Here is a 26,232-nt window from a genome sequence, read left to right on the forward strand (position 1 = left end):
CTCCTGCTCTGCCCAAGGCTGCAAGGAACTACAAAAGGTTGTGAATGTAGCCCAATCCATCACGCAAACCAGCCTCCCATCCATTGACGCGGTCTACACTTCCTGCTGCCTCGGCAAAGCAGCCAGCATAATTAAGGACCCAAGGCATCCCGGACATTCTGTCTTCTACCTTCTTCCTTCGGGAAAAAGATACAAAAGTCTGAGGTCACATACCAACCGACTCAAGAATAGCTAATTCCCTGCTCCTGTCAGACTTTTGAATGGACTTTGCATTAATTTGACCTTTCTCTACACCCTAGCTATGACTGTAACAGTAGATTCTGTACTCTCTTGTTTCCTTCTCTATGAATGGTATGCTTTGTATAGCTTGCAAGAGACAATACTTTTCACTGTTTGTTAATACATGTGACAATAATAAATCAAATCAAAAACATCCCAAACTCTACCCCTTGCACCCAAATGTGCACCAAATATACTAATCACCCTGTCCCCACTTTTTGTCCCTATATATTGTACAGTATAATACATGGATAGATCCAAAGTTAAGTTCCTCTACACTTCCCCATCAAACACTTCCAAGATAGGTGCTGCATAGGGAGGCTGAATAGTCTCTGAATTTTAGTGACTCAGTCTCCAGTGAATCCTGCTGGTTAAGCAGGAACAAGGCTCATTTTTTTCTGATGGTGTCAAATTGAAAATTAAACAGCTAGAAGACTGAGTTGTTCATTCCCAGATATATTATGAATCACACATGATTCATTTTCTGTGCTGGCAGAACAACCAGAGCAGTATTAAATCTCATGTAAAGGGCAGATGACCTGGAACAATGTTCTGTGTAAAGTGTGCAGATATGTGACATTTCCAAATTTTGTTGTCATATTACCATTGCCCTCAGAAATTGTCAGGAGGGGTTGGGAATAAATCCTGGGTTGACAAAAGGATGCCACCCCCTCTGGGCATATTGTTGAGACCCAGATCACATCAATTCTGCTGACTCCTAAGATATCAAGAGACTATGTCAGATTTTCCTGAGATGTCTGAGGTTAAGCCAATAATGCTGGGTACACTGTGCTGTGAGGGACAGACTCTGGGTACACTGTCCTGTAAGGGACAGGCTCTAGGCACACGGTCCTGTGAGGGACAGGCTCTAGGTACACGGTCCTGTGAGGGACAGGATCTAGGTATACGGTCCTGTGAGGGACAGGCTCTAGGTACATGGTCCTGTGAGGGAAGAACTGTGGGAATGCTATCCTGTGAGATCAGAGCACTCTGGGAACTCTCTAATTTGGATGTTTACTCATTACTGATTCTTTTTTGCTTAGGTGATTTGCTGTCATCTGATGTAAAATCAAGTGAATCAACATCAAATGTCACAATGACAGCTGACACAGAGTCACGTATGAAGTCAGCTGGTATTCCTGCACCAGAGGCTACATCAGTTGCCCCCAATTTATTGGTGGCCAATTCAACCAATCCTATTGTTTCTGATGTTGATTGTGCTGGCTCCAAACCATCTGAAGTCATGTCAACTGATCCCAAGATATCAGAGGTCAACTCTGCCATTGCCAAGGTGTCTGAGGTCAAGTTAGTCAATTCAACTGAGCTCATGTCAGCTGATCCTAAACCATTGGAGATCATATTTACTGAATTCAAAAGTTCAGATGTCAAGTCAATTACTTCAAAGATGTCAGAGGCCAAGTCAGCAGTTTCCAAAGTGTCTGAGTTCAAATCAAGTGATTCAAAACTCACTGAGGTCAAGTCAACTGATTCCAAACCAATTTTGATCAAGTCATGTGATCGACAACCATCTGAGGCCAAGTTATGTGATTCCAACCTACTTGGGATGAAGAGAGCTGATCCCAAGGCTGTTGAGATCAAGTCAACAGATCCCAAACAATCTGAGGCCAAAACACTTGATCTCAAAACATCTGAGTTCAAGAGAGATGACCCTAATTCATCTGTAATGAAGTCATGTGATCCCAAATCATCTGAGGTTAAATCTGCTGATTCCATAACGTCTAGGACTAGGACAGCTGGCCCCAAACCATCCGAAGTCAAGTCAACTGATCATAGACTAACTGAGGCCAAATCAGCTGATCCCAAACTAGCAGAGGTTAAGTCAGCTGATCCTGGACCATCTGAGGTCAAGTCAGCGGATCCGAGACCATCTGAGATCAAATCAGCTGATCCCAGACCATCTGAGATCAAATCAGCTGATCCCAGACCATCTGAGATCAAATCAGCTGATCCCAGACCATCTGAGGTCAAGTCAGTTGATCCCGGACCATCTGAGGTCAAGTCAGTTGATCCCGGACCATCTGAGGTCAAGTCAGTTGATCCCGGACCATCTGAGGTCAAGTCAGTTGATCCTGGACCATCTGAGGTCAAGTCAGTAGATCCCGGACCATCTGAGGTCAAGTCAGTAGATCCCAGACCATCTGAGGTCAAGTCAGTAGATCCCAGACCATCTGAGGTCAAGTCAGTTGATCCCAGACCATCTGAGGTCAAGTCAGCTGAACCTAGACCATCTGAGGTCAAGTCAGTTGATCCCAAACTATTCATGGCCAAGTCAGTTGATCCCAAACTATCAGAAGTCAAGTCAGCTGATCCCAGACCATCTGAGGTCAAGTCAGTTGATCCCAGACCATCTGTAGTCACGCCAGTTGATCCCAAACTATCCATAGCCAAGTCAGTTGATCCCAAAATACTGGAGGTCAAGTCAACTGATCCCAAACTACCCATGGCCAAGTCAGTTGATCCCAAAATACTGGAGGTCAAGTCAACTGATCCCAAACTACCCATGGCCAAGTCAGTTGATCCCAAAATACTGGAGGTCAAGTCAACTGACCCCAATCTATCCATGGCCAAGTCAGTTGATCCCAAAATACCGGAGGTCAAGTCGACTGATCCCAATCTATCCATGGCCAAGTCAGTTGATCCCAAAATACTGGCAGTTAAGTCAACTGATCCCAAACTATCTGAGGTCAAGTCAACTGATCCCAAACTATCTGAGGTCAAATCAACTGATCCCAAACTATCTGAAGTCAAGTCAACTGATCCCAAACTATCCAAGGTCAAGTCAACTGATACCAAACTATCCATGGCCAAGTTAACTGATCCCAAACTGTCCGCAATCAATTCATTTGATCCCAAACTATCCATGGCCAACTCAGTTGATCCCAAACTATTTGAAGTCAAAGCAGTTGATCCTAAATTATCTGAAGTCAAGACAACTGATCCCAAACTATTTGAGATCGAGTTTGCTAAATTCAAACCGTTTGAGACCAAGTCAGACAATCACAAACTATCCAGCGACCGGTCCCCTGATTCCAAACTATCTGAAGTTAAAGCAGTTGATCTCAAACTATCCAAGGTGAATGCAATGGATACCAAACCACTTGAAGGCAAGGCAGTCGATCCCAAAGTATCTGCTGTGATGTCAGCCAATATGGATCTTCATGAAATGGTGACATGCATCCACAAATGTTATGACCGATTAGTAAGTGATCCTGAAGCACTTGCTATCAAACCAGGAGATTCAAAATCAAGTGAAAATGTGCTAGGCATGTTGGAATTGGATGAGTTAATGTTGCAGATTGAGCAACTTCAAAAGGAGTTGAAGGAATCTCAGGACCAGGCTGCCCAACACCGGAAGAACTATCTGGATCTGCAAGGTAGGTGGGATTCATGAACAATAGAAAGGGATGCTGGGAGCTGGTGCTGACGTGTTGAGAATGCGCAAGGCCTGGGGATGGGGAGTGCACATGGTGGGGACTGGTGTTTCTGAGAGAAATGCAGGTGATGGAGTTGGGGTAGGTGTTGGGGGGAGGGGTGTGATGGGGTTTGGTGTTTCTGAAAGAAATTCACATGGAGAGTGAGGTTTGGGGACAGATGACCCTTCGGGTGAGGACCTGGATGTCCTTTGAACAGGCCAGTGTGGAAGCTGAGATGTGTATTGGGAGAGGGGAAGGTCACATTGACCTGCAACTTGACTTGAAACATTAACTCTGTTTCTCTCCACAGATGCTGCCTGGTGAACCCAGTATTTCAAGCATTTTTGTTATTTATATTTAGCCCATGCTCTACCTGCCCTGAGAGTGTTTGATGGGACAGTGTAGAGGGAGCTTTATTCTGTATTTGACCCATGCTGCACCTGACTTCTGACCTTTCCAAACACTTCAGGGTTGCTCGAAGAGCAGAGATTGGTCAACGTGCAACAAACTGAAAACTTTGCCAAACAGATCCAGCGTCTCCAAGGTCAGTGATGGAAATTTGAGATAAACCTGTTCTTTAGAGCAGTTATTAGAGATGGTTTGCTGAACGAAGCTCAGGCTAAGGAATGGGAAATGGAGCATTGTGGAGAATCCTTTGGCCAAGTGATGGCAACTGTTGAATCGGGTCCAACAGGGCACTTGCAGTTTCTCATGTATGACTGTGACATGTTGTCAAATTTTTGCTCAGACACCAAGTTAGTGGGAGCACCAGCTAGGGTTCAGTGAGCAGATGATTCAGGAAGATTCTGAACACTTAGATAATTGGGCCGATGGAAAAACGGGAATTGTGAGTATCCAATAGGCCAGTTTCAGTTAGTCAAGGGAGGAATTGATGAGGGGTGGTGATAAGAATCCTCATTTTCAATTTCTGGTAAATAAACACAATTGAATTGCAAGAAGACGAATGGAATTTATAACTGAACAGTGGGGCATAAGACTACAGAGGGTGTGTAAATGTTTCACAATGCAGTGAGAGGCCTCATCTGCAAACTAAGTACAGCCCTGGTCACCATATTAAATAAAACTTATGCATGTTGGGAGGAATGTGAGAAAGACCATTGCATAGTGAAGTGTGAACTTGGAGGAAGCTGTGTTGAGGGAGGATGTATTGGAGGGATCTTGTAGTGACGCATTATGGGTGGAGCTCAGGAATAGGAAGGGTGAAATCACAATGTTGAGAGTGTACTATAGACCTCCCAATAGCCTGCAGGAGACAAAGGAGCAGTTGTGTAATCAGATACTGAAAAGGTGTGAAAAAAGCAAGGTAGTTGTGGTGGGTGGCTTTAACTTCTCCCATATTGACTGGGACTCCTTTGCAGCCAGGGGCTTGGATGGAGAACAATTTGTTAGATGTATCCAGGAGGGCTCAGTTATACAGTGAAGTGACAATCCAACCAGGGAGGGGGCCATACTAGATTTGGTGTTGGGGAATGAGCCATGCCAAGTGATCGATGTTTCAGTGGGGGAGCATTTTGGGCTTAGTGCCCATAATTCCATAAGATCTCGGGTAGTCGTGGATATGGACAAGAGTGGCTGTCAGGTGAGATTGCTTAATTGGATGAGGGCCAGTTACATCCAAATTCGACAGGAATTGGGGAATGTGGATTGGGGCAGGTATTTGAGGGCAAATCCATGTCTGGAATGTGGGAAGCTTTTAAAGGCCAGTTAATTGAAATGCACAACAGGAATGTCCCCATAAAAATGAAGGATAGAAGTGGCAGGATTCGGGAACCATGGGAAATCGTAAGCTTAGTCAAAAGGATAAAGGAAGTATACAATAGGTCTAAGCATCTAAAAACTGACAAAGCCCTTGAGGAATATAGTGAAAGTAGGAAGAACTTCAGCTTTGAATTCGAAGGGCTAAAAGGGACCAAGAAATATCTTTAGCAAACAGGGTCAAGGAGAATCCCAAGGCTTTCTATGCATATATTAGGATCAAGAAGGTAGCAAGAGAAAGGGTAGGCCTACTCAAGGACAATGGAGGGAAGTTATACGTGGAGCCACGTAAGTGTGTGAGATCCTTAAGGTGGTAACACAGGTGGCCAAGGTGATTAAGAAGTTGATTAAGAAGACATATGGCATGCTTGCCTTCATTAGCTGGGGCACTGAGTACAAGAGTTGGGAAATCATGTTGCAGCTATATAAAACTTTGGTTAGTCCGCATTTAGAGTATTGCATATAGCTCTGGTCACTACACAACCAGAAGGACATGAAAGCTTTGGAGAGGTGCAAAGAAGGTTCACCAGGATGTTGCCTGGTCTCGAGGGTATTGGCTATGAAGAGAGGTTGAATAAGCTAGGATTGTTTTCACTGGAAAGACGGAGGCTGCCGATGGATCTGCTAGAGGTCTACAAAATTGACAGGCAGAGACAGGATGGGTAGTCAGAAGTTTTTTCCTAGGGTGGAAGTGTCAATTACAGTTTCAAGGTGAGAGGGGAAAAGTTTTCCATGCAGAGAGTGTTGGGTGCCTGGAACACGCTACCAGAGGAGATGGTGGAAGCAGGCACATTAACAACGTTTCAGAAATGTCTGGATGGGTGCATGAATAGGGAGGGAATAGAGGGATACGAACTGAGTAAGGGCAGAAGTTTTTTTTAAGATTTAGTTGGGACATCATGATCGGCACTGATTTAGAGGGCCGTAGGGCCTGTTCTTGTGCTGTACTTATCTTTGTTTTTTAGAGAGGATATCTTCAGTCTAAAAGAATGAAGACTTGCATTTGTATACAGTCACATTATTCATGAGTACCTCAGGATATCCAAAGTGCCTCACAGTCAATGTAGTACCTTTGAAATGTAGTCACTGTTGTAATGGAGACAAGGTGGATGCAGGGGTGGATCAAAGGATACAAAATATTAAATAGAATTGATAAAGTACCTCCAAATATCTTTGAAATGAAACCAGAAGAGGCAGAGCAAAGACAATGCCAGACACTTCCCAACCCCATGGAGGTGACATTGGAAGCAAGGGTAGAGGGACTGGAAAATTAGATTTAAAAACATTGAACCAGTTCTCTGATGTGCTTCCTTCTTTCCCTGGTGGTGCATGGGGAGCCATGACAGCAACATGCCCAATAGCAGTGGAAATGCAATCAAGCTGATTAAGAAGCTACTTACTGTTGATTAATACAGAAGCACAACAATTTTGGTAATTGACCAGCTGCAGCCCAACCCTACCCCGCCACTGTACGCAATCCTGCAAGCGAGAGGAACAGCAGCTTGTCAAGGCTATTACAGCTGCAGGAAGTTGAAATATTTCTGGCAGAAAATGGAAAGTCTGCTGAATTACTATGTCATAGCCTTGTCATTGAGTTTGCAATTCTTTACAACTTACTTTCCTGCAGATCTTTGTGTCAACTGCAAATTTAGCTACCAGGCCTTTATTCCCATTCAAAGCCATTGATGTAAATTGTAAAAAGTGGCACAGTGGTTAGCACTGCTTCCTCACAGCGCCAAGGACCTGGGTTCGGTTTCTGCCTTGGGTCACTGTCTTTATGGAGTTTTCACGCTCTCCCTGTGCCTGCCTGGGTTTCCTTCAGATGCTATGATTTCCTCCCACAATCCAAAGATGTGCAGGTTGAAAGCATTGGCCATGTTAAATTCTCCCTCAGTTTCCTTCCTTGAAAACATGGGGTTTATTTGTTGCTTTCCAGTCTGATGGAGCCTTTCCAGAATCTGGCAAATTTTGGAAAATTAACACCAACGGATCTACTACCTCATTAGTCTCCTCTTTTAATACCCAAGGGTGAAGGCCATCAGGACCTGGAGACTTGTCAGCCCACAGCTCCATTAGTTTGCTTAGTAATAATGATTGCGGTTTCACCAAGTGCCTCTTTCCCTTTCTCCTCTTGATTTGCAGCTATTACTGAAATGTTTTTTTCTATCTTGTATAAGGAAGGTAGAAGCAAAATATTTGTTTATTTCATCCACTATTTCTTTATTATTTATGATTAACTCTCCATTCTCTCACTCTGGAGGATCAACACTTTACTTATTTTTTTCCCTTTTTAATTATCTGTAGAAACTCTTGCTAACCAATTTAATATTCTCAGCCATCTTTCCAATTTTCCATATTCCAATTTCTTTCTCTTGATTAGTTTTTCTGTCATTCTCTGCTATTCTTTATATTCTGACCTGCCACTCATCTTTGCACAGTTGCAAAAAGATGTGCTGCTGCCTGGAGCAATTCACATATGCAAGTGATACTGAGGTCAGATTCCAATATTCATGATAGCAGAATTCAGCCTGATCAATGGGAATGGTTAGAAAGTCAGCATGAAAGCCAATCAACAGGTTTCTTGGGGCATAGATGCTGATGGAGTCCCTAACAGCAAACCTGGGGAGTGAGATTATCCATTTAAAGGATTTGACTTAAAGCAGAAGATAAGTAGACTGAATGACTACCCCAGTGATGAGGCGAGAGATACCTGCAGTGATGGGGCTGCGAAGTACCTGCAATGATGGGGCGAGTCACACCTGCTATGACATGATGAGACATACCAGCAATGATGGGCGAGAGGTGCCTGCAGTGACAGGGCAAGAGGTACCTGCAGTGACGGGGCGACTAACACCTGCAGTGATGGGGCGAGAGACATCTGCAGTGATGAGGCGAGAGACATCTGCAGTGATGAGGCTAGAGACACCTGCAACGACGGGGCGAGAGGTACCTGCAGTGAAGGGGCGAGAGGTACCTGCAATGATGAGGCAAGAGGTACCTGCAATGACGGGGCGAGAGGTACCTGCAATGACGGGGCGAGAGGTACCTGCAATGACGGGGCGAGAGGTACCTGCAATGACAGGGCGAGAGGTACCTACAATGACGGGGCGAGAGGTACCTGAAGTGAGTTGTGATTGATGAGAAAAAAGTATCCTGACTCAAAGCGCTGGCTTTATTCTCTCTCCACAGATGCTGTCAGATCTGTTGAGATTTTCCAGCATTTTCTGTTTTTGAGTTGTGACCAATGTTCTCTCTGATTTCCCTTTGCTCTGCATGGCCCATTTGTTGCAATACATTGTCCTTTTAAGATTGCAACACATGAGGATATTGTAAAGGAACTGCTTCTTGTATGAGGCCTGTTTGTCTCTTATGCAGTAAGTTCTGGGCTTCTGCATGGTGAACCAACTGTGCAGCTTAGAGGTATTGTTGGTCGTGACCCAGGGTAACCATCTATCCCACCTTTCAGGAGCATTCCCCATCACTTCTGCCAGAGGAATAGATGCTTTGAACCATCTCACTCAGAAGGAGCAATAGATTAGGAGTTAGGAGACACTCATGATGAATTTATTCAATGCCCTGTGTACCTGTTCAGAAGAATGTCAAAGATCCTTAGGCACTACTGTATTTAAAGAAGAGTGGGCAGGTTCTCCCTGATGTCCTGGCCAATACTTATCACTCAACTAACATCATAAAAAACAGAATGACAGAAGATTTATTACATTGCTGTTTGTGGGACCTTGCTGACTGCCTTGTTTGCTTGCATGGCAACTGTGACTACATTTAAAAGGTACATTGGCTGTGTAGAGATTTGGGATGTGTTGAGGACTATAGAAAGGCAGGTTTTTCCTTTTCTCTCAATTGACCTCACCTAGTACAGCCACATCATAAAACAGTTGAATGAGTTTGATGCTGAGAACAATGCCCCCTCCTACATCTCAGTAGTTTGTCTCCAACCTAATCTTCAATGAGCAGTGTGCCCCTTCTCTGGATGAGTTTAGATTGTATTTATGGCCTTTTCACCCTATGCGCTGATCTGTTGCTGGCTTAATTGCCCAAATTCAGTTGTGTTCCTTTGAGTGAAGGAACAGACTAAGTAATAAAGCCTATGCATATTTGCTTTGTTCCATCTAGCACAGCTGCGGTCTGTTCAGGAAGAGATCGATAGTTTGGAAGAAGAGAAGGAGAGTGAACTGATGGAGGCTCACGAGGAACTGCATTGTGCACAGGAAGAGATTGTGAACCTGCGTCAGGCGGCTGAGGAGGCAGCAGGAGAGCGGGAAAATGAGATTGCCACTTTGCAGGAGGAGTTGTGCCGTATCCGAGCAGAACTGGAGCACCTTCAGCAGACAACACTGGAATATGAGCTGGAGATTACTACACTGAGGGCAGAGATACAGATGAAAAGTGACAGTCAGCAGAGGAAAAACTCTGAAGAGGTCACCCAACTTCAGGGTACGAAGCAGGTTAAGGAGGAGGTATTCCATGTAGAGATGCCATTAACTGGGGAAGGACTGGCCTTGGTGGATCAGCTTGTGGCTGGTATGTTCGTGGGTAGTTGGTTCAGGTGTGGTGAGCTATTGGAGTTCAGGTGGAGGTAAGGTTTTTGGGTTCAGGAAAGGAAAGTTGTTGGGGTTAGTTACTGGGTTTCAAGCAAGATGGGTTTTTAGGAGTCAGTTTTCTGGATGCAGAAAGGTCTGAGGTCCTGCAGGATGTGTTCAGGAATTGGTCTCCATGGTGGGAATGTCAGATTAATCCTTCCACTATGCACTGGAGTGGGAAAGAGTGGGGTGGGATGAGGTGGTGGGCGTGGTATGTAGAAAGACAAGAGAAAATCACTATTTCAGTGAAAGGTGTAGCATCAGGAAGAGGGATTCCATCCACTCATGGGTGTTGGAACCAGTTTTATGATTATTATTAGAACCAGAGAATCCATACAGATTAGAAAGAGGCCATTCAGCCCATTAAGTTTGCACCAACTCTCCAAAAGAGCACCTTGCCCAGGCCCACCCTCTGCTCCATCCCTGTAACCCGAAGCATTTACCATGGCTAATCCATCTAATCTATACATCTTTGGACACTAGGGGACAAATTTTAGCATGGCCAATCCACCTAACCTGTAATCTGCCTTTAAACTGTGGGAGGAACCGAAGGAAGCCAACGCAGACCTTGGGTCCCTGGCATTGTGAAGCAGCAGTGCCAACCACTGTGCCAAGGTGCTGCCCTGCAAAGGTAGGCTGCTCCCGAACAAGGAGAACTTTAATGCCCTAAGAAAACAGCAAAATTGGGAAGTGACAAATTTTTGAAACCAAGATAGTAGAGATGCTGGAAAAATAAAACCAACCAAGATCAGCTAATAGAGAACAGAGATGTAGATGAAAATAATATGCATAAAGAAAACAACTTAACAACAGGGTGTGGGACAAAAGCAATAAAGTCAAAGGAGTTCATTATAATTGGGGCAAAGACTGAAGCTTGAGCATTAAATTCATTGGAAAATGATAATTTTTAAAATTTGGAGTGTGGGAAATTAACTAGGGAAACAGAAGGAAGCGATGAACAGGAAGTCTAAGCTTACTGGCATTAACAAACTTCAGAAGGATGGATGAAATAGATACCACACAGAAAAGTGTGATTAGCAGGAGAAGAAAGGGCCTATTGGAGGTGGAGCCTATTGCGGGAATGATCGGTGAAGGTGGGGTGTCCCATTGCCACTGCATTCAGGATTGGTGGATCGATGGCAGAGGGAGGGAGAACGGTGATTGGGGCTGGCCATTCAAGTGGGGGCATTTCGGGGTTGCTGGGTGAGTCAGAAGGTCGGGGCTAGTGGTGGTGGGGGGAGGCGGGGGTGTCAGGGAGATCGGGCCTGGCCAGGGCATGGGGACGTAGGGTTCGGCCCAGGGAGGTCTGGGAGGCCAGTGATCGGGGTGTGGGATTTGCACAGCTGGCCAACGATCAGAAGGCCGGTAATACACAGTGTCCCACTCAACTCTATTGTGCCAACCTCTCGGGTGGGAATAGGTCCTACCCCCTGATTTTCAGAGGGAGTCCTGCTAAGGCACTCTGTGATGCACAGAGTATCAGAGATTCAATCTGAAAATCCCGCTAAAAAAATCGGCAGGAGTTACTCCTGTTTTCATGCAAATTGGGGACTTAGATTTTTTTTCAGAGAATCCCAGCCCAATGTATTTAAAAGAGATAGGAAATAAAACGGAGTAGCAATACTGGCAAAGGAGAGAATACATTTTGTAGAGGGTAGATGGACAAAGAAAGGATATAAATACAGTCAATACGTTTGGAGCTCATATCTAAATAAAAATGTTTGATATATTAGTAAGGCTACATTTTACACCTTCAAACTGAAGAAAAAGAAATGGAAAGAATGCTGTATGATTAGCAGGATGAACTGGAATAACAAAATTATTGTTCTTGTGGAATTTAATTATACACTTATCTATCAGGACAAAAAATAAATAAAGAAATGGGAATGGAATTTATAAGATGTGCACAATCTCTTCCTCAAGTAATAACTTGTGGCAGACATGTTGCTAGATTTGATTATGGATCAGGAAGATGAGCTAAATGTGAGTGAGCTTCTTGAAATTTGTGACCACAAAATAAATTTTAAGATCCAAGTTGAAAAAGGAAACTATTAGTACAAAAACTCGCCCAAATTGGAGATTTGGTTAGCTGGGGTGATGGGGGGGGACAACAAGTTTAAGGGATATAGGAATGGGGCAGAAAAATGTGATTCAGACTGTTTTCTTATGTGAATGTTAAATACCAATGTAGACTGATTGGACCAAATGGTCTGTTTCAGTGTTCTAACTTCTGTGTGTTTCAGTATAAGATCATCACTAAAAAATGAAGGGGGAGATTAGAAGAATGTTTTTCATGCAAGGGTTGATTGTTGGACCTTGGAATGCCTGACCAGAAATGGTTGCCTATTTGCACGTTTGTGTTGATATTTGAGCTGTGTATATAACAGGTGCGGTGCAGAATCTGCAGGTCGAATGTCGGAATCTGGCTCAAGAGTGTCGAGTTCTACAAGACGACAACAAACAGCTGAGGGAAAGATTACAACAAATGGAACAGCAGAGCCGCAGGTAAGAGACTCTTTTAATGTTTGTACTGGTGTATGGACATGTACGTGCACACACTCATCTTCACTCATTCCCATTCTCTCACACATAATCACAATCTCACACACAGTCTCACAATCTCACTCACTCTCAAACTCACATATACACACACACACACTCACTGATGTACACGCTATGTCAATTAAACATTTTAACATTCTCAATCATTTGTTCACTCCCTCAGTGAAGAAGGAATAGCAGTTCTAGCAGCATCCATCTGTAAGGAGAGAAAAGAGCTGACATTTCGAGTCCAGACGACCCTTTGTCAAAGCTAAAAGGAATAGGAAGTGGGAGATATTCATATTGCAGGGTGAGGGAATGAAAGATGAGTCATTGTCACAGAAACCAGGAAAACCAGTTAAAAACCAGTTAAACCAGTACACAGAGAGAATAAAGGGTGTGAATGGCAAATGGCAGAGAAGCTAAAATGAAAATATTGCGGGCAAGTGAGGGGAAGAAAAATGGATGGGACAGAGGTAAGATTTAGAAAAGGAGAAGCAAAGGGGAAGGAAAGGTAAGGGAAGGGGCATAAAGTAAGGGAAAAGAGTGAGAAAAAAATGAAGAAAGACAAAAAAGAAATAAAAGGTAGAGAGCAGTAAAAAAATTAAATAGAATGAAAACAAAGGAGTCAAGGTGGGGTAGAGCAAATTATCTGAAGTTGTTGAATTTGATTTTGAGACTGGAAGGCTGTAAGTGCCTAGCCAGAAGATGAGATGCTGTTCCTCCAGTTTGTGTTGAGTTTCACTGGAACATTGCAGCAGGTCAAGGGCAGAGCATGGGAGCAGGATTGTGTGTTAAAATGGCAAGCAACCGGAAGGTCAGGGTCCTGATTGCGCACAGACCAAAGGTGCTTAGCAAAGCGATCACCCAGTCTACGCTTTGTTTCTCCGATATAGAGGAGACCACATTGGAAGCAGCAAATGCAATACACCAAATTGAAAGAGGTGCAAGTGAAACACTGCTTAACCTGGAATGAATGTTTTGGATCTTGGATGGAAGGGTCGTCTGGACTTGACACGTCAGCTCTTTTCTCTCCTCACAGATGCTGCCAGATCTGCTGAGATTTTCCAGCATTTTTTCTTTTGATTTCAGATTCCAGTGTCCACAATAATTTGCTTTTAACACTCTGTGTCTAATCTGTGCTATTTCTGCGCTGAAAGCGTTTGATGGGACAGTATTGAGGGAGTTTATATATATATATATATCTCATGCTGTACCTGTCCTGGGAATGGTTAATAGAATTGTGTAGAGGAATGTTATTTGGTATTTAACCCTGGTATACATAGCCTCACGGTTTCACGGTTACTTTAGGTAATAACTAATGTTCAGTCTGTACAAGAGGCCCTGGAGGGATTGATCAGATGCAGACTATTCAGATTCCCATCTATTTTTATAGATCAGTTGAAGAATTTAAAGCAGACACTCAGAGGACTGAAAACCGACAGCAGCAGCAAGGAATAGAAACGAAAAGCTTGCCCTGGAAAGAAAGTGGTAAAGGGCCAAGTGCAACAGGTTTAAGCTTGCAGCAGAATCCAAGTCCTGCACAGAAAGAGCAACTGCGAAAAGATCAGGAGAAATCCTGCGATAAAATAGTCCCAAGTGATCGACCTTTTGTAAGGAATCAGCTTGACAATGGGCAGGTGGTCAAAGAACAGCAGGTCCCAAAGGACAGAAGCAGCGGAGATAGTGTGACATCCAGCCAGAAGGTGGAAGGTACAATTGAGCTTGGTCCTCGAGGTCCACAGTGGCATGAAGAGAGAGGCCTAATTGATGAATTAGGTCTGAGACACCGACTACTGCAAGCAGAAGAGAAGGCTCTGTCAGTCCAACATGAGGTAACAGCAACATAGGACCGAGGAATAACAGTTTAGTAATTGCCTCCAACTGTGTGCGTGGTCACAGAGAAAAACATTCCACTGAAGTTTGTGAAGTGCATTTCACTTAGGAGTTTGGGAGGAGAGCAGTAGAATTGAATGTTACTGAAATGTTGCTGAAATATTGAGAAGTATCTGAACCTGGAAACCACAGCTGCTGCATCCAGGAGGGGGAATAGCTCTCTTAGAACTCTGACATTTCAGTTGAGAGTCCCCAGTAGCTGCCTCCTTAACACCAACAGTCTTAATTGTCTCATCCTTCCCTCTCACTGACATCCTGAGTTTACTCATTAGAGGTCCCTTCTTATCCACTATCCTATTGTAAATAACTATAATGTGGAGATGCCGGCATTGGACTGGGGTAGGCACAGTAAGAAGTCTCACAACACTAGCTTAAAGTTGTTTAAGAAGGGTGCCAGGCAAAAGGCGGGGAATTATAGGCCGGTTAGTTTAACGTCTGTGGTAGGTAAAATGTTGGAATCCGTCATTAAGGAGGAAATTGCGAGGCATCTTGAAGGGAATTGCTTGATAGGGCAGACGCAACACGGTTTCATTAAAGGGAAGTCGTGTCTGACAAATTTACTGGAGTTCTATGAGGATGTGTCTAGGGCAGTGGATAGAGGAGAGCCGGTGGATGTGGTCTTTCTGGATTTTCAGAAGGCGTTTGACAAGGTACCTCACAAGAGGTTATTGCAGAAGGTCAGGGGACATGGAGTTGGGGGTAGGGTGTTAGCGTGGATAGAGGATTGGTTGTCAAATAGGAGGCAGAGAGTGGGGGTCAATGGGTGCTATTCGGATTGGCGGTTGGTGACTAGTGGGGTGCCCCAGGGGTCGGTGCTGGGGCCTCAGCTATTTACCATTTATATAGATGATCTGGAGGAGGGAACCGAGTGCAGGGTGTCGAAATTTGCTGATGACACCAAGATTGGGGGAAAGGCAAATTGTGCGGAGGGTGTGGAGAGTCTGCAGAAGGATCTAGATAGGCTGGGCGAATGGGCCAGGAAATGGCAAATGGAATTTAATGTTGGCAAGTGTGAGGTGGTCCACTTTGGTAGGAAGAATGGTAGGAAGGACTATTACTTACGTGGCGAAAAACTGCAGCAGGCGACGGTGCAGAGGGACCTCGGGGTCCTTGTGCATGAGTCGCAAAAACCCAGCTTGCAGGTGCAGCAGGTGGTCAGGAAGGCGAATGGGATGCTGGCCTTCATAGCGAGGGGGATTGAATATAAAAGTAGGGAGGTCTTGCTGCAGCTGTATAGGGCATTGGTGAGGCCGCAGCTGGAGTACTGTGTGCAGTTTTGGGTGCCGCACCTGCGCAAGGATATTTTGGCCCTGGAGGGAGTGCAGAGGAGGTTTACTAGGCTGATACCGGAGTTGAGGGGGTTGAGCTATGAGGAGAGGCTGAATAAACTAGGCTTGTACTCGTTAGAGTTTAGAAGAATGAGGGGAGATCTCATTGAGACGTATAAGATGATGAATGGGATGGATAGGATAGAGGTGGAGAGACTCTTCCCGCTCAAAAAAGACAGTAGGACTAGGGGGCACAGCCTCAAGATAAAGGGGAGGCGGTTTAGAACGGAGTTGAGGAGGAACTTCTTCACTCAAAGGGTGGTGAATCTCTGGAATTCTCTGCCCGTTGAAGTGGTGGAGGCTGCCTCGCTAAATATTTTTAAGAAGCGGGTTGATGGGTTCTTGATAAGAGAGGGGATTAAGGGTTATGGGGAGAGGGCGGGAAAGTGGAACTGAGCCACGACAGATCAGCCATGATCTTATTGAATGGCGGGGCAGGCTCGAAGGGCTAGATGGCCTACTCCTGCTCCTATTTCTTATGTTCTTATGTTCTTAAGTCCAACAGGTTTATTTGGTAGCACGAGCTTTCAGAGCACTGCTCCTTCATCAGGGAAGTGGAGAATTGGGTTCACAAATGGGGCATATATAGACAGATTCAATTTGCAAGAGAATGGTTGTCATGTGGGTCTTCACAGGTAATCACATCTTTACAGATACAGACAATGCAAGTGGAGAGAGGGTTAAGCACAGGTTAAAGAGACTTATTTAACCTGTGCTTAACCCTCTCTCCACTCGCATTGTCTGTACCTGTAAAGACTTGATTACCAGTTAAACCTTGCATTCCGACCATTATCTTGTAATTGAGTCTGTGTCTATGTATGTCCTATATATGTCTAGAAGGACAAGGGCAGCAGACCCATGGGAACAACACCACCTACAAATTCCTCTACAAAACACACACCATATGGACTTGGAAAAAAATCACTATTCCTTCATTGTCACAGGGTCAAAATCTTGGAATTTTCTTCCTAAAACCACTGTGTGAGTGTACTGACACCACATGGACTACAGCAATTCAAGAAGGTGGCTCTCCTTCCCAAGGGCAATTAGGGAAAGGTAGAAAATTATGGCTTTCTAGTGACAATCACATCCAATGAAACAATTTTTTAAAAATCATTTATTTTTGCTCCCTTCATTTGCTTTGCGCAGGAATATTTCATTGTTTTCAATCTTCATCATCTTACTTCATCCTTTCTCTTTGGAACTCACTACACTCCTGTCCTGTTACCATATAAACACCAATTCGCAGCCAGCCCTTGAATTTGCTATCTTCTGTTGCTTTTGTACTGCTGCCATCTAGATCACTGATAAATCTGTCTTCAACCATGTCCTTCGATCCCTCACCACGCACATTCCTCCACCTCTTTTCAAATCCACTTCCATGTGTACTTGCTCAATTCAACTCCCTGTTTGCAAACTTGAGCAAAGTTGTTGATTTAGCCACCCATCACCAAACTTGACTGAGACTCATGGGGCAGCACTGTGGCACAGTGGTTAACACTGCTGCCTCACAGCACTAGGGACCTGGGTTCAATTCCCAGTTGGGGTCACTGTGGCATTTGTATGTCCTCCCTATGTCTGCGTGGGTTTCCTCTGGGTACTCCAGTTTCCTTCCACAGTCCAAATGACGTGCAGGTTAGGTGCACTGACCCAAACAGGTGTCGGAGTGTGGCGATTAGGGTAATTTCACAGTAACTGCATTGCAATGTTAATGTAAGACTTACCTGTGACTAATAAATAAACGTTAACTTTGAAGTCAAAACCACTCACGTCTTTAAGGCCACTGTGAAGGCCAATGCTAACCTTGACTGCTTTTCCCCTTTATCAATTGTTTCCTTCAGTGTCTCTCCATCCCATCCACTCCACTGTTCCATTAATAAGAAGTTAATGCATTTCTTTGTCACAATTCCTGCAACCACCCTTCCACTTCTTCATTTATATTTGATGACATGGGGCCAATTTCCATATATGCGCCGAGGACACTCAGTTCAATGTCTTTACCTATTGACTGCCTGTGAGTTGCCAGACTACCTGTCTGATATCTTTTCATTGGTGACCCATACTATCATCCAGCCAAATATTGGGAGGACCAATGTCACTCTCTTCCCTCTTGATGTTTTGACTCTCCTCCCCCTCGCCGTCTCCGCTCCCCTCCCCCTCGCCGTCTCCGCTCCCCTCCCCCTCGCCGTCTCCGCTCCCCTCCCCCTCGCCGTCTCCGCTCTCCTTCCCCTCGCCGTCTCCGCTCTCCTTCCCCTCGCCGTCTCCCCTCTCCTTCCCCTCGCCGTCTCCCCTCTCCTTCCCCTCGCCGTCTTCCCTCTCCTTCCCCTCGCCGTCTTCCCTCTCCTTCCCCTCGCCGTCTCCGCTCTCCTTCCCCTCGCCGTCTTCCCTCTCCTTCCCCTCGCCGTCTCAGCTCTCCTTCCCCTCGCTGTCTCCGCTCTCCCCCTCGCTGTCTTCCCTCTCCTTCCCCTCGCCGTCTCAGCTCTCCTTCCCCTCGCTGTCTCCGCTCTCCCCCTCGCTGTCTTCCCTCTCCTTCCCCTCGCCGTCTCCCCTCTCCTTCCCCTCGCCGTCTCCCCTCTCCTTCCCCTCGCCGTCTCCCCTCTCCTTCCCCTCGCCGTCTCCCCTCTCCTTCCCCTCGCCGTCTCCCCTCTCCTTCCCCTCGCCGTCTCCCCTCTCCTTCCCCTCGCCGTCTCCCCTCTCCTTCCCCTCGCCGTCTCCCCTCTCCTTCCCCTCGCCGTCTCAGCTCTCCTTCCCCTCGCTGTCTCCGCTCTCCCCCTCGCTGTCTTCCCTCTCCTTCCCCTCGCTGTCTCCGCTGTCCTTTCCCTCGCTGTATCCACCTTCCTCCCCCTTGCTGTTTCCACACACCTCCCTGCTTAGTTGCTTTCTGGGCCATTTAAGAGGACAGTTAAATAATCCAATTGCTGTAGGCGAAACTGGGTTAGGATTGCAGAGTTCCGTCTCTAAAGGTCATCAGCGAACCAGATTGATTTGAAGGCAAACTAGTACCTCATGGACACCATCCCTGGGTCTAGCTTTTTATCTCATATTTATTTACTTTGTTATTCAAGCAAGGGATGTGGACATTAATGACATGGCTAACATTTGTTGCTTATCCCTAATTACTTTTGAAAAGGTGGTGGCGAGCTGCCTTCCTGAATCTCTGCAATCCATGTGTTGTAGCTATATACACAATGTTTGGGGTGAGAGGGGGCATGTTCCAGTATTTTGATCCAGAAACATTTAATTGATTGAATTAAATGCTAGTCCAGTAACATAATCAATATGCTACCAGCCCACTTGTCTGGAATTTGTTTGAAATGTATGGCTCTGTGAGCTGGTTCACTCGTCTGTGGGACAGCTTTCCCAAATTTGGGACATGTGCCCAGATGTGAGTGAAGAGGATTTTGCAGGGTTGCTGGACTTGAAGTGGCTTTGGCAGATCTGTATCTGATGCCCAGATCAAAGCCAAATAATCTATCTGATTTCATTCTTATGCTTTTTCATAGCAGTTTAGTATAACTGAATGGCTTGATAAACCATTTCAGGTGACAGCTAAAAGTGAGGAAGATTGTTCCTAAGTGCAATGGGTTCCTATCTGCCTGTGTGATGGGAATTCCTGTTCGTCATTATGCACCCATTACTTGACTATAAGACTGTCTCCCTTTTGCTTTCTGTTACCACTGCCCACACTCACCCCCATCCCCTATCTTTAAATAGCAGCCGGAGCCATTTAAAACCTGCAGATTCATTTGATATTTCACCTCCCCTCAAAGGTACAACTTAAAGCTGAAGCTCGTCATCCATTTGCGGCTAAGACTGCAGGTCAGCTGGATGACTCGAGATCTGCTGTACTATTTGTAATCAAACCTCCTGGGAATTGGAGTCACTGCAGGAGTGCATTTCTGTATCGTCCTTTACAGGACTTGTATGGTGCCATACATAAAACAAGCCTTAACATCATATGAACAAGCTATCTCTTTCTAACAGCAGATTCTTTATGTTGTGTGCCCAGTGTGAAGGATTAATTATTGAACTGAGAGCATTGGAGGAGAGATACAGAAGCAGTCAAGAGGAACGCAGCCAGTTGGAGTTGCAGCTCAGGCAGTACAAGGAGGAAATCCACAAACTGAAAGGGGCACCTGATCAGGTAAGTTGGTGAGAGGTAAAGCAAGAGGCTGAAGGTGGGAGTAGATTGGTAAAGTGACCTGGCAGCACCAACTATACCCATCCTCACAGACAATGCTCAGGAAAATGGTCCCATCCCACTAACTTATAGCTGACAGAAACGTGAGGCAGAACAAGATGGCCTTGTTTACCCAAAAGGTAAGGATCAAGGGCGAAAAGGGGATTCTGTACTATACAGACAAATTGATGACACTGATTGAGAAAATGGTGGCTGCTAATCACCATGGGATAAAAACTATGTCTTAACATGTGGTGGATCATCTGATGCTTTAAGAAGTTATACTGGATGTTGGTGAATCTTGAATGATCTTGAATCATTGATTGCTCTTCTATTGCCCATTGTTCAGAGTAATGTCCTCCAGTGCTGGCAATACCTTACTTTGGCTAGTGTGGCTAGCTAATTTGAATAAATATCATTCTCACCACTGGCTTGATAGCAAAAACAGTACAACAAATCTGCCTTATTAGTAAAGTAGGCTGTACTCTCCATGTGTGCGTGTGTGCATGTTCGTGTCCTGCAAAACAGCTTCTCCCTCAGAGGTTCAAATCTTCACATGAGAATGATTCATGTCCAGTTAAATTACTGGGGCCTTTATTTTGCCAGCCACACTGAGGAAGATTAAGTGTCCTTTCTGGTGTATATGAGGGATAATATTACAGAAATACAAAATTGTTATGGTGCAGAAGGAGGCTATTTGGCCCATCGTCTCTGCACTGGCTCTCCAGACAAACATCATGATAATGCCATTTCCCTGCCTTTTCTCTATACATCAACACATTGTTTCTTTTCAAGTAATCATCTGATGCCCTCTTGAGTGCCTCAATTGAACTTGCCTCCACCACACTGCCAATCAATACATTTCAGACCCAAAGCACTCGTATGTAAAAGTTTTTTTCTCACATCACATTTGCTTCTTTTATAGATTACTTTAAATCTGTGCTGTCTTGGTCTTGATTCTTTATGAGTGTGAACAGTTTCACCCTATCTACTCTGTCCAGCCCTTCATGACTTTGAACATCTATATCAGATCTCTCCAAGGAGAACAGTTTTAACCGCCACAATCTATCCTCATAACTGAAGCTTCTCATTCCTGGAACTATTCTTGTAAACCTCTTCTACACTCTCTCTAATGCATTCAGAACCTTCCTATACCATGTACAATACATTCCAACTGAGGTCTAACTAGTGTCTTATATAAGATCAGCATAACCTCTGTGCTCTTGTATTCTGTGTTCCTTTTAAGAACATAAGAACATAAGAAATAGGAGCAGGAGTAGGCCATCTAGCCCTTTGAGCCTGCCCCGCCATTTAACAAGATCATGGCTGATCTGAAGTGGATCAGTTCACTTTTCCGCCTGCTCCCCATAACCCTTAATTCCCTTATCTATCAGAAATCTAATAAAACCCAGAATACTTTCTGCTTTATTAACTGCTCTCTCCCCCTGTCCTGTTATCTTTAATGACTTATGCACATATACACCAGATCGCTCTACTCTTCCACCTCCTCAAGAATTTTACCCCATGTCTCTTCATGTCCCTCCTACCAAAATGCATCACCTCACACTTCTCTGCATTGAATTCAACTGTCACGTATCTGCCCATTCCACCAACTTGTCCATGTCATAGAGTCATAGAGATACATAGCACAGATACAGGCCGCCTGGCCTAATTTGTCCGTACCAGGCAGGTTTCCTAAACTGAACTAGTCCCATTTGCCTGCATTTAGCCCATATCCCTCTAAACTGTTCCCATCCATTTACCTTGTCCAAATGTATTTTAAATGTTGTAATTGTACCTGCCTCTACCACCTCCTCTGGCAGCTCATTCCTTAGACGCACCACCCTCTGTGTGAAAAAGTTGCCCCTCAGGTCTCTTTTTAAATCTTTGTCCTCTCACCTTGAACTTATGCCCTCTAGTTTTGGACTCTCCTGCCATGGGGAAAAGGCCTTGGCTGTTCGCCTTATCTATGCCACTCATGATTTTATAAACCTCTATAAGGTCACCCCTCATCCTCATACATTTCAGGAAAAAAGTCCCTGCCTATCGAGCCTCTCCTCATAATGCAAACCTTCCATTCCTTACAGATCTTTTTTGCACCTCTTCCAGTTTAATAACATTCTTCCTATAGTAGGGTGATCAGAATTGTACACGGTACTCCAAATGTGGCCTTACCAATGTCTTGTAACATAACATCCCAACTCCTGCACTCGGTGCTCTGACTGATAAAGGCAAGTGTGCCAAATGCCTTTTTCACTGCCCTGTCTAGCTGTGATGCCACTTTCAAGGAATACATACCTGCCCCTCTAGGTTTCTCTGTTTGACAATACACCCAGGGCCCTACCATTGACTGTGCAAATCCTGCCCTGGTTTGTTTTATCAAAATGCATTTATCTGAATTAAACTCCATCTACTCTATCTCGGCCCATTGGCTCAGTTGACCAAAATCCTGTTGTAGTCTAAGATAATTTTCTTCACAGTCCACTACACTACCAATTTTGGCGTCATCTCCAGACTTATTAGCCATGCTTCCTATATTCTCAACCAAATCATTAATATAAATGACAAACAACAATGGACCCAGCATGGATCCCTGTGGCACACCACTGGTCACAGGCCTCCAGCCTGAAAAATAATCCATACCACCGCCCTTTGTCTCCTACCAGCAAGCCAATTTTGTGTCCAATTGGCTAGTTTCCCCTGAATCCCATGTGATCTAACCTTACTGACCAGTCTACCAGGCACATGCTAAAGTCCATGTAGACAATGTCCATTACACTGTCCTCATCTATTTTCTTGGTCACCTCCTCAAAAAACTCTTATCAAGTTTGTAAGACACAATTTCCCATGTACAATGCCGTGCTGACTATCCCTGATCAGTCTTTGCTTTTCCAAATGCATGTAAATCCTGTCCCTCACAATCCCCTCCAACAACTTACCCACCACTGACTTTAGGCTGTCCTTATGAAGTAAGCACAGTAAAAAGTCTGACAACACCAGGTTTTGGTCCAACCGATTTATTTGATAATAGACTCACAAGCTATCGGGTTAGTCTCACCTGACAAAGGGACTAACCCGAAAGCTTGTGAGTCTATTATCAGATAAATCGGTTGGACTAAAACCTGGTGTTGTCAGACTTTTTACTGTGTTTACGCCAGTCCAATGCCGGCATACCCACCTTATGAAGTAATACAGTGTCCTCCTCACAGTTTATGATACTTCCAAGTATCATCCACAAACTTTAAAATTGCCCCATTTATTAGTCTCTATTAGATGCTACATAAATACTAATTTTTGCTGTAATTAATCATGGAATCTTAAAGCCCAGAAGGATTTTCTGCCAACCTTACCTGTGTTAAACCTTTGCTTAAGCTATCCCTAACCCCTATTCTATCCCTATAGCATTGTATTTTTTTTTCATATTCAAGGATTTATCTAACTTGCTTTGAAAGTCGCTACTGGATATGCTTCTTCCACCCTTTTTCAGGATGTGCAATGGAAACTTAAAAGCAAGGGTCCTAATACGGACCTCTGGAGAATAACACTACAAGCCATCCTCCAGCCCAAAATATATCCATTGACTGTTATTCTTTGATTCCTATTATTCAGCCAATTTTGTAAAGTAAGTCAAGTTTATTTATTAGTTGCAAGTGTCAGAATATTACTTATTAGTCATAAGTAAGGCTTACATTAACACTGCAATGAAGTTACTGTGAAATTCCCCTTCTCGCCACAGACCGGTGCCTTTTCAGGTCAATGCACCTAACCACATTGTATCCACATTGTTACTGTCCCTTTTATTCCATGAGCTATAGCTTTTCTCACTTGTCTGTTGTGTGGCACTATATCGAATGTCTTCTGAAAGTCCATGTACACTATATCAACAGCGTTACTCTCATTGACCCTTTCTAGTACCTCCTCAAAAACTCCAACAAGTTAATTAAACATGATTTCCCCTTTAGAAGTCCATGCTGCTTCTTCCTAATCAAGCCACATTTTTCCATGTAACTACTAATTTTATCCCAAATAATTGTTTCTAGAAGCTTGAGGCATGGACTTAAGATTGGACTTTCCAAGCAGAATATTGCCCGTGACTAAACGTCAAGTGGTCCTTCATCTGTCATGCCGATAATCTCATGTCATATTCTGTCTGCCGTACAATGTTAGGTCATTAGAAAGCTTAATGAAACACTTGGGGAAGAGACTGGGAAATTGTCTGCCAACAGGTGACCAGACCTTTGCTCTGTCTCAGATGCTACACCTTCAGCTAAAGGCAGGCCAATGAATATGCAACAGCTTCTTTCCTATTGTTCATTATTTGACTAAATGCCCCCATCATGAATCTGTAGGCTTTTGAATAGATATGTTGATACTTGGCAAGTATGTGATCTTGATTCATCTAAATGCATACATCAAAGATCTTTCCCACACCAGTAAAACAGCTATTGGAAGGTAGAAAGTTATTGGCTAAGTGAAGTAAGATGAACGACTGTTAAAGCACATAAAATATCAAATATTTCCTGTCTTCCTAACTTGTGCACAAGGAAGGTTGGAGGGGAATCCGCCATTAATGTCTATGGTGCCTGAGTGAACTTGTAAAACCCAGGCTAACTCTATCATGGCCAGAATACAGCATATGGCTAAGAGAAGAGTTGGCTGATGTTGCTTGCATTATCACAAATGAAGTCTGATACTGACATATGCTAAGTACAACATCTATAATTAAAGAACCCCTACAGTGCAGAAGGAGGCCATTCGGCCCATTGAGCCTGCACTGACAATAATTTCGTCTAGACCCTATCCCACCAACCCATGTATTTACCCTGCAAATCCCCCTGACATTAAGGGGCAAATTAGCATGGCCAATCTACCAAACCTGCACATCTTTAGTATCTGGGAGAAAACTGAAGCACCTGGAGAAAATTCATGCAGACCCGGGAAGAACGTGCAAGCTCCAAACAGTCACCCTAAGGCTGGGATTAACCCAAATTTCTGACGCTGTGAGGCAGCAGTGCTCACCACTGGGCCATGTACAGAGCCTAAGTATTGAGAACCTGGATTCAAGATAATTGGCCAAAAATAAAATCAAGAGTGAAATGAAGAGAATTTTTAATGAAGTAAAGTTATTATGATTTAGAATGCACAGCTTGAGAAAGGATGGAGGAAGCAGATTCGGCAGTGACTTTCAAAAACAACTTCGATAAATCCTTGAAAAAAATGCAAGATTATAGGGAAAGAATAGGGGTTTGGGACCAGGACTAACTGAATAGTGTGTGCAAAGATTTAACACTAGCAAGGTTGCCAGAAAATCTTTCTGGGCTTGTTAGATTCCATGATTGATAATAGCAAGAATTAGTAGATATACAGCACCTTTATTGTAGAAAATAATTAATGGGTAGGGAATGGGGATGCAAAATGCAAGAAAAGATAAATGTGATAAAGGGAGATATCACTGAAATAGGAGTGAAAGCTTGGTCCAAAAAGTAGAGGTGGAACCAATTCTTAACATTTCTGGCGCGGAGCTGACGGTGTTAGAAATCTGGTTGCTGGAGACGTGCGGAGACTGTGGCACCCAGCAGGAAGCCCGCTGCACGGCCTCTGCTTATGTCTCCCAGCCCGCTGCACTACTCTAGCTGCGCAGCAGGGTGGGGGAATCACCCCCTTGTCTTAGAAAGAGGTTTGAAGGAGAAAAAGCAAAAGATTTCAGAGAACAATAGTGGAGTTCCAAAGCATAGGTCCAAGGGAATGATTAATGGGGAAGGTTGAAATGCATAGAGTCAGAGTTGGGTGACTGGTGCTAGAAAGAAACCTGAAATACAGGACTTCATAGGGTGGGTTGGCAAGGCCATTTTAACTTGAGGACAAGCAGTTAAAACTGAATAAGTTGTTTAGGTGAAAATAAGCAGTCTTGACAATGAAAAGGATATGGAGATTGAAAGTCTGGTTGAATGGGACGTTGCAACTTCAACATTTGATCAGTTTGAAATTAATGGGAAGGAAAGAGATTGTGTGGTGAACACAAAACAGTAGGTTTGGTGTTCCCAATGATCAGTTAGAGGAAGTTGAAACTGATTGGTGACTTGATAACAGACATCTGGGAACATGGAATCATTGTGTTATTGACAAGATTGTAGAAAACATTCTTACTGGAAATTATTAATGGACAGGATGTAAGTCATTATAAGTAGTACTTAATTTTA

At 44.2% G+C, this 26,232-nt stretch overlaps 1 protein-coding gene across 5 annotated transcripts in view; it reads left to right on the forward strand.

Moving 5' to 3' along the window:
- ccdc136b (coiled-coil domain containing 136b) overlaps window positions 1-26,232 on the forward strand; it is a 117,169-nt gene that overhangs the window by 85,182 nt on the left and 5,755 nt on the right. For all 5 annotated transcript variants that reach the window (XM_080207519.1, XM_080207523.1, XM_080207520.1 and 2 more), the window contains 6 exons: window positions 1,323-3,674; window positions 4,183-4,257; window positions 9,621-9,941; window positions 12,475-12,592; window positions 14,025-14,463; window positions 19,862-19,996. In XM_080207519.1, the coding sequence (XP_080063645.1) occupies window positions 1,323-3,674; window positions 4,183-4,257; window positions 9,621-9,941; window positions 12,475-12,592; window positions 14,025-14,463; window positions 19,862-19,996 (3,440 nt within the window). The remainder of the gene's footprint in view (window positions 1-1,322; window positions 3,675-4,182; window positions 4,258-9,620; window positions 9,942-12,474; window positions 12,593-14,024; window positions 14,464-19,861; window positions 19,997-26,232) is intronic.

The sequence above is a fragment of the Carcharhinus amblyrhynchos genome, chromosome 19 (genome assembly GCF_965287045.1).
Source record: "Carcharhinus amblyrhynchos chromosome 19, sCarAmb.v2.hapA, whole genome shotgun sequence".
Classification (NCBI taxonomy): domain Eukaryota; kingdom Metazoa; phylum Chordata; class Chondrichthyes; order Carcharhiniformes; family Carcharhinidae; genus Carcharhinus; species Carcharhinus amblyrhynchos.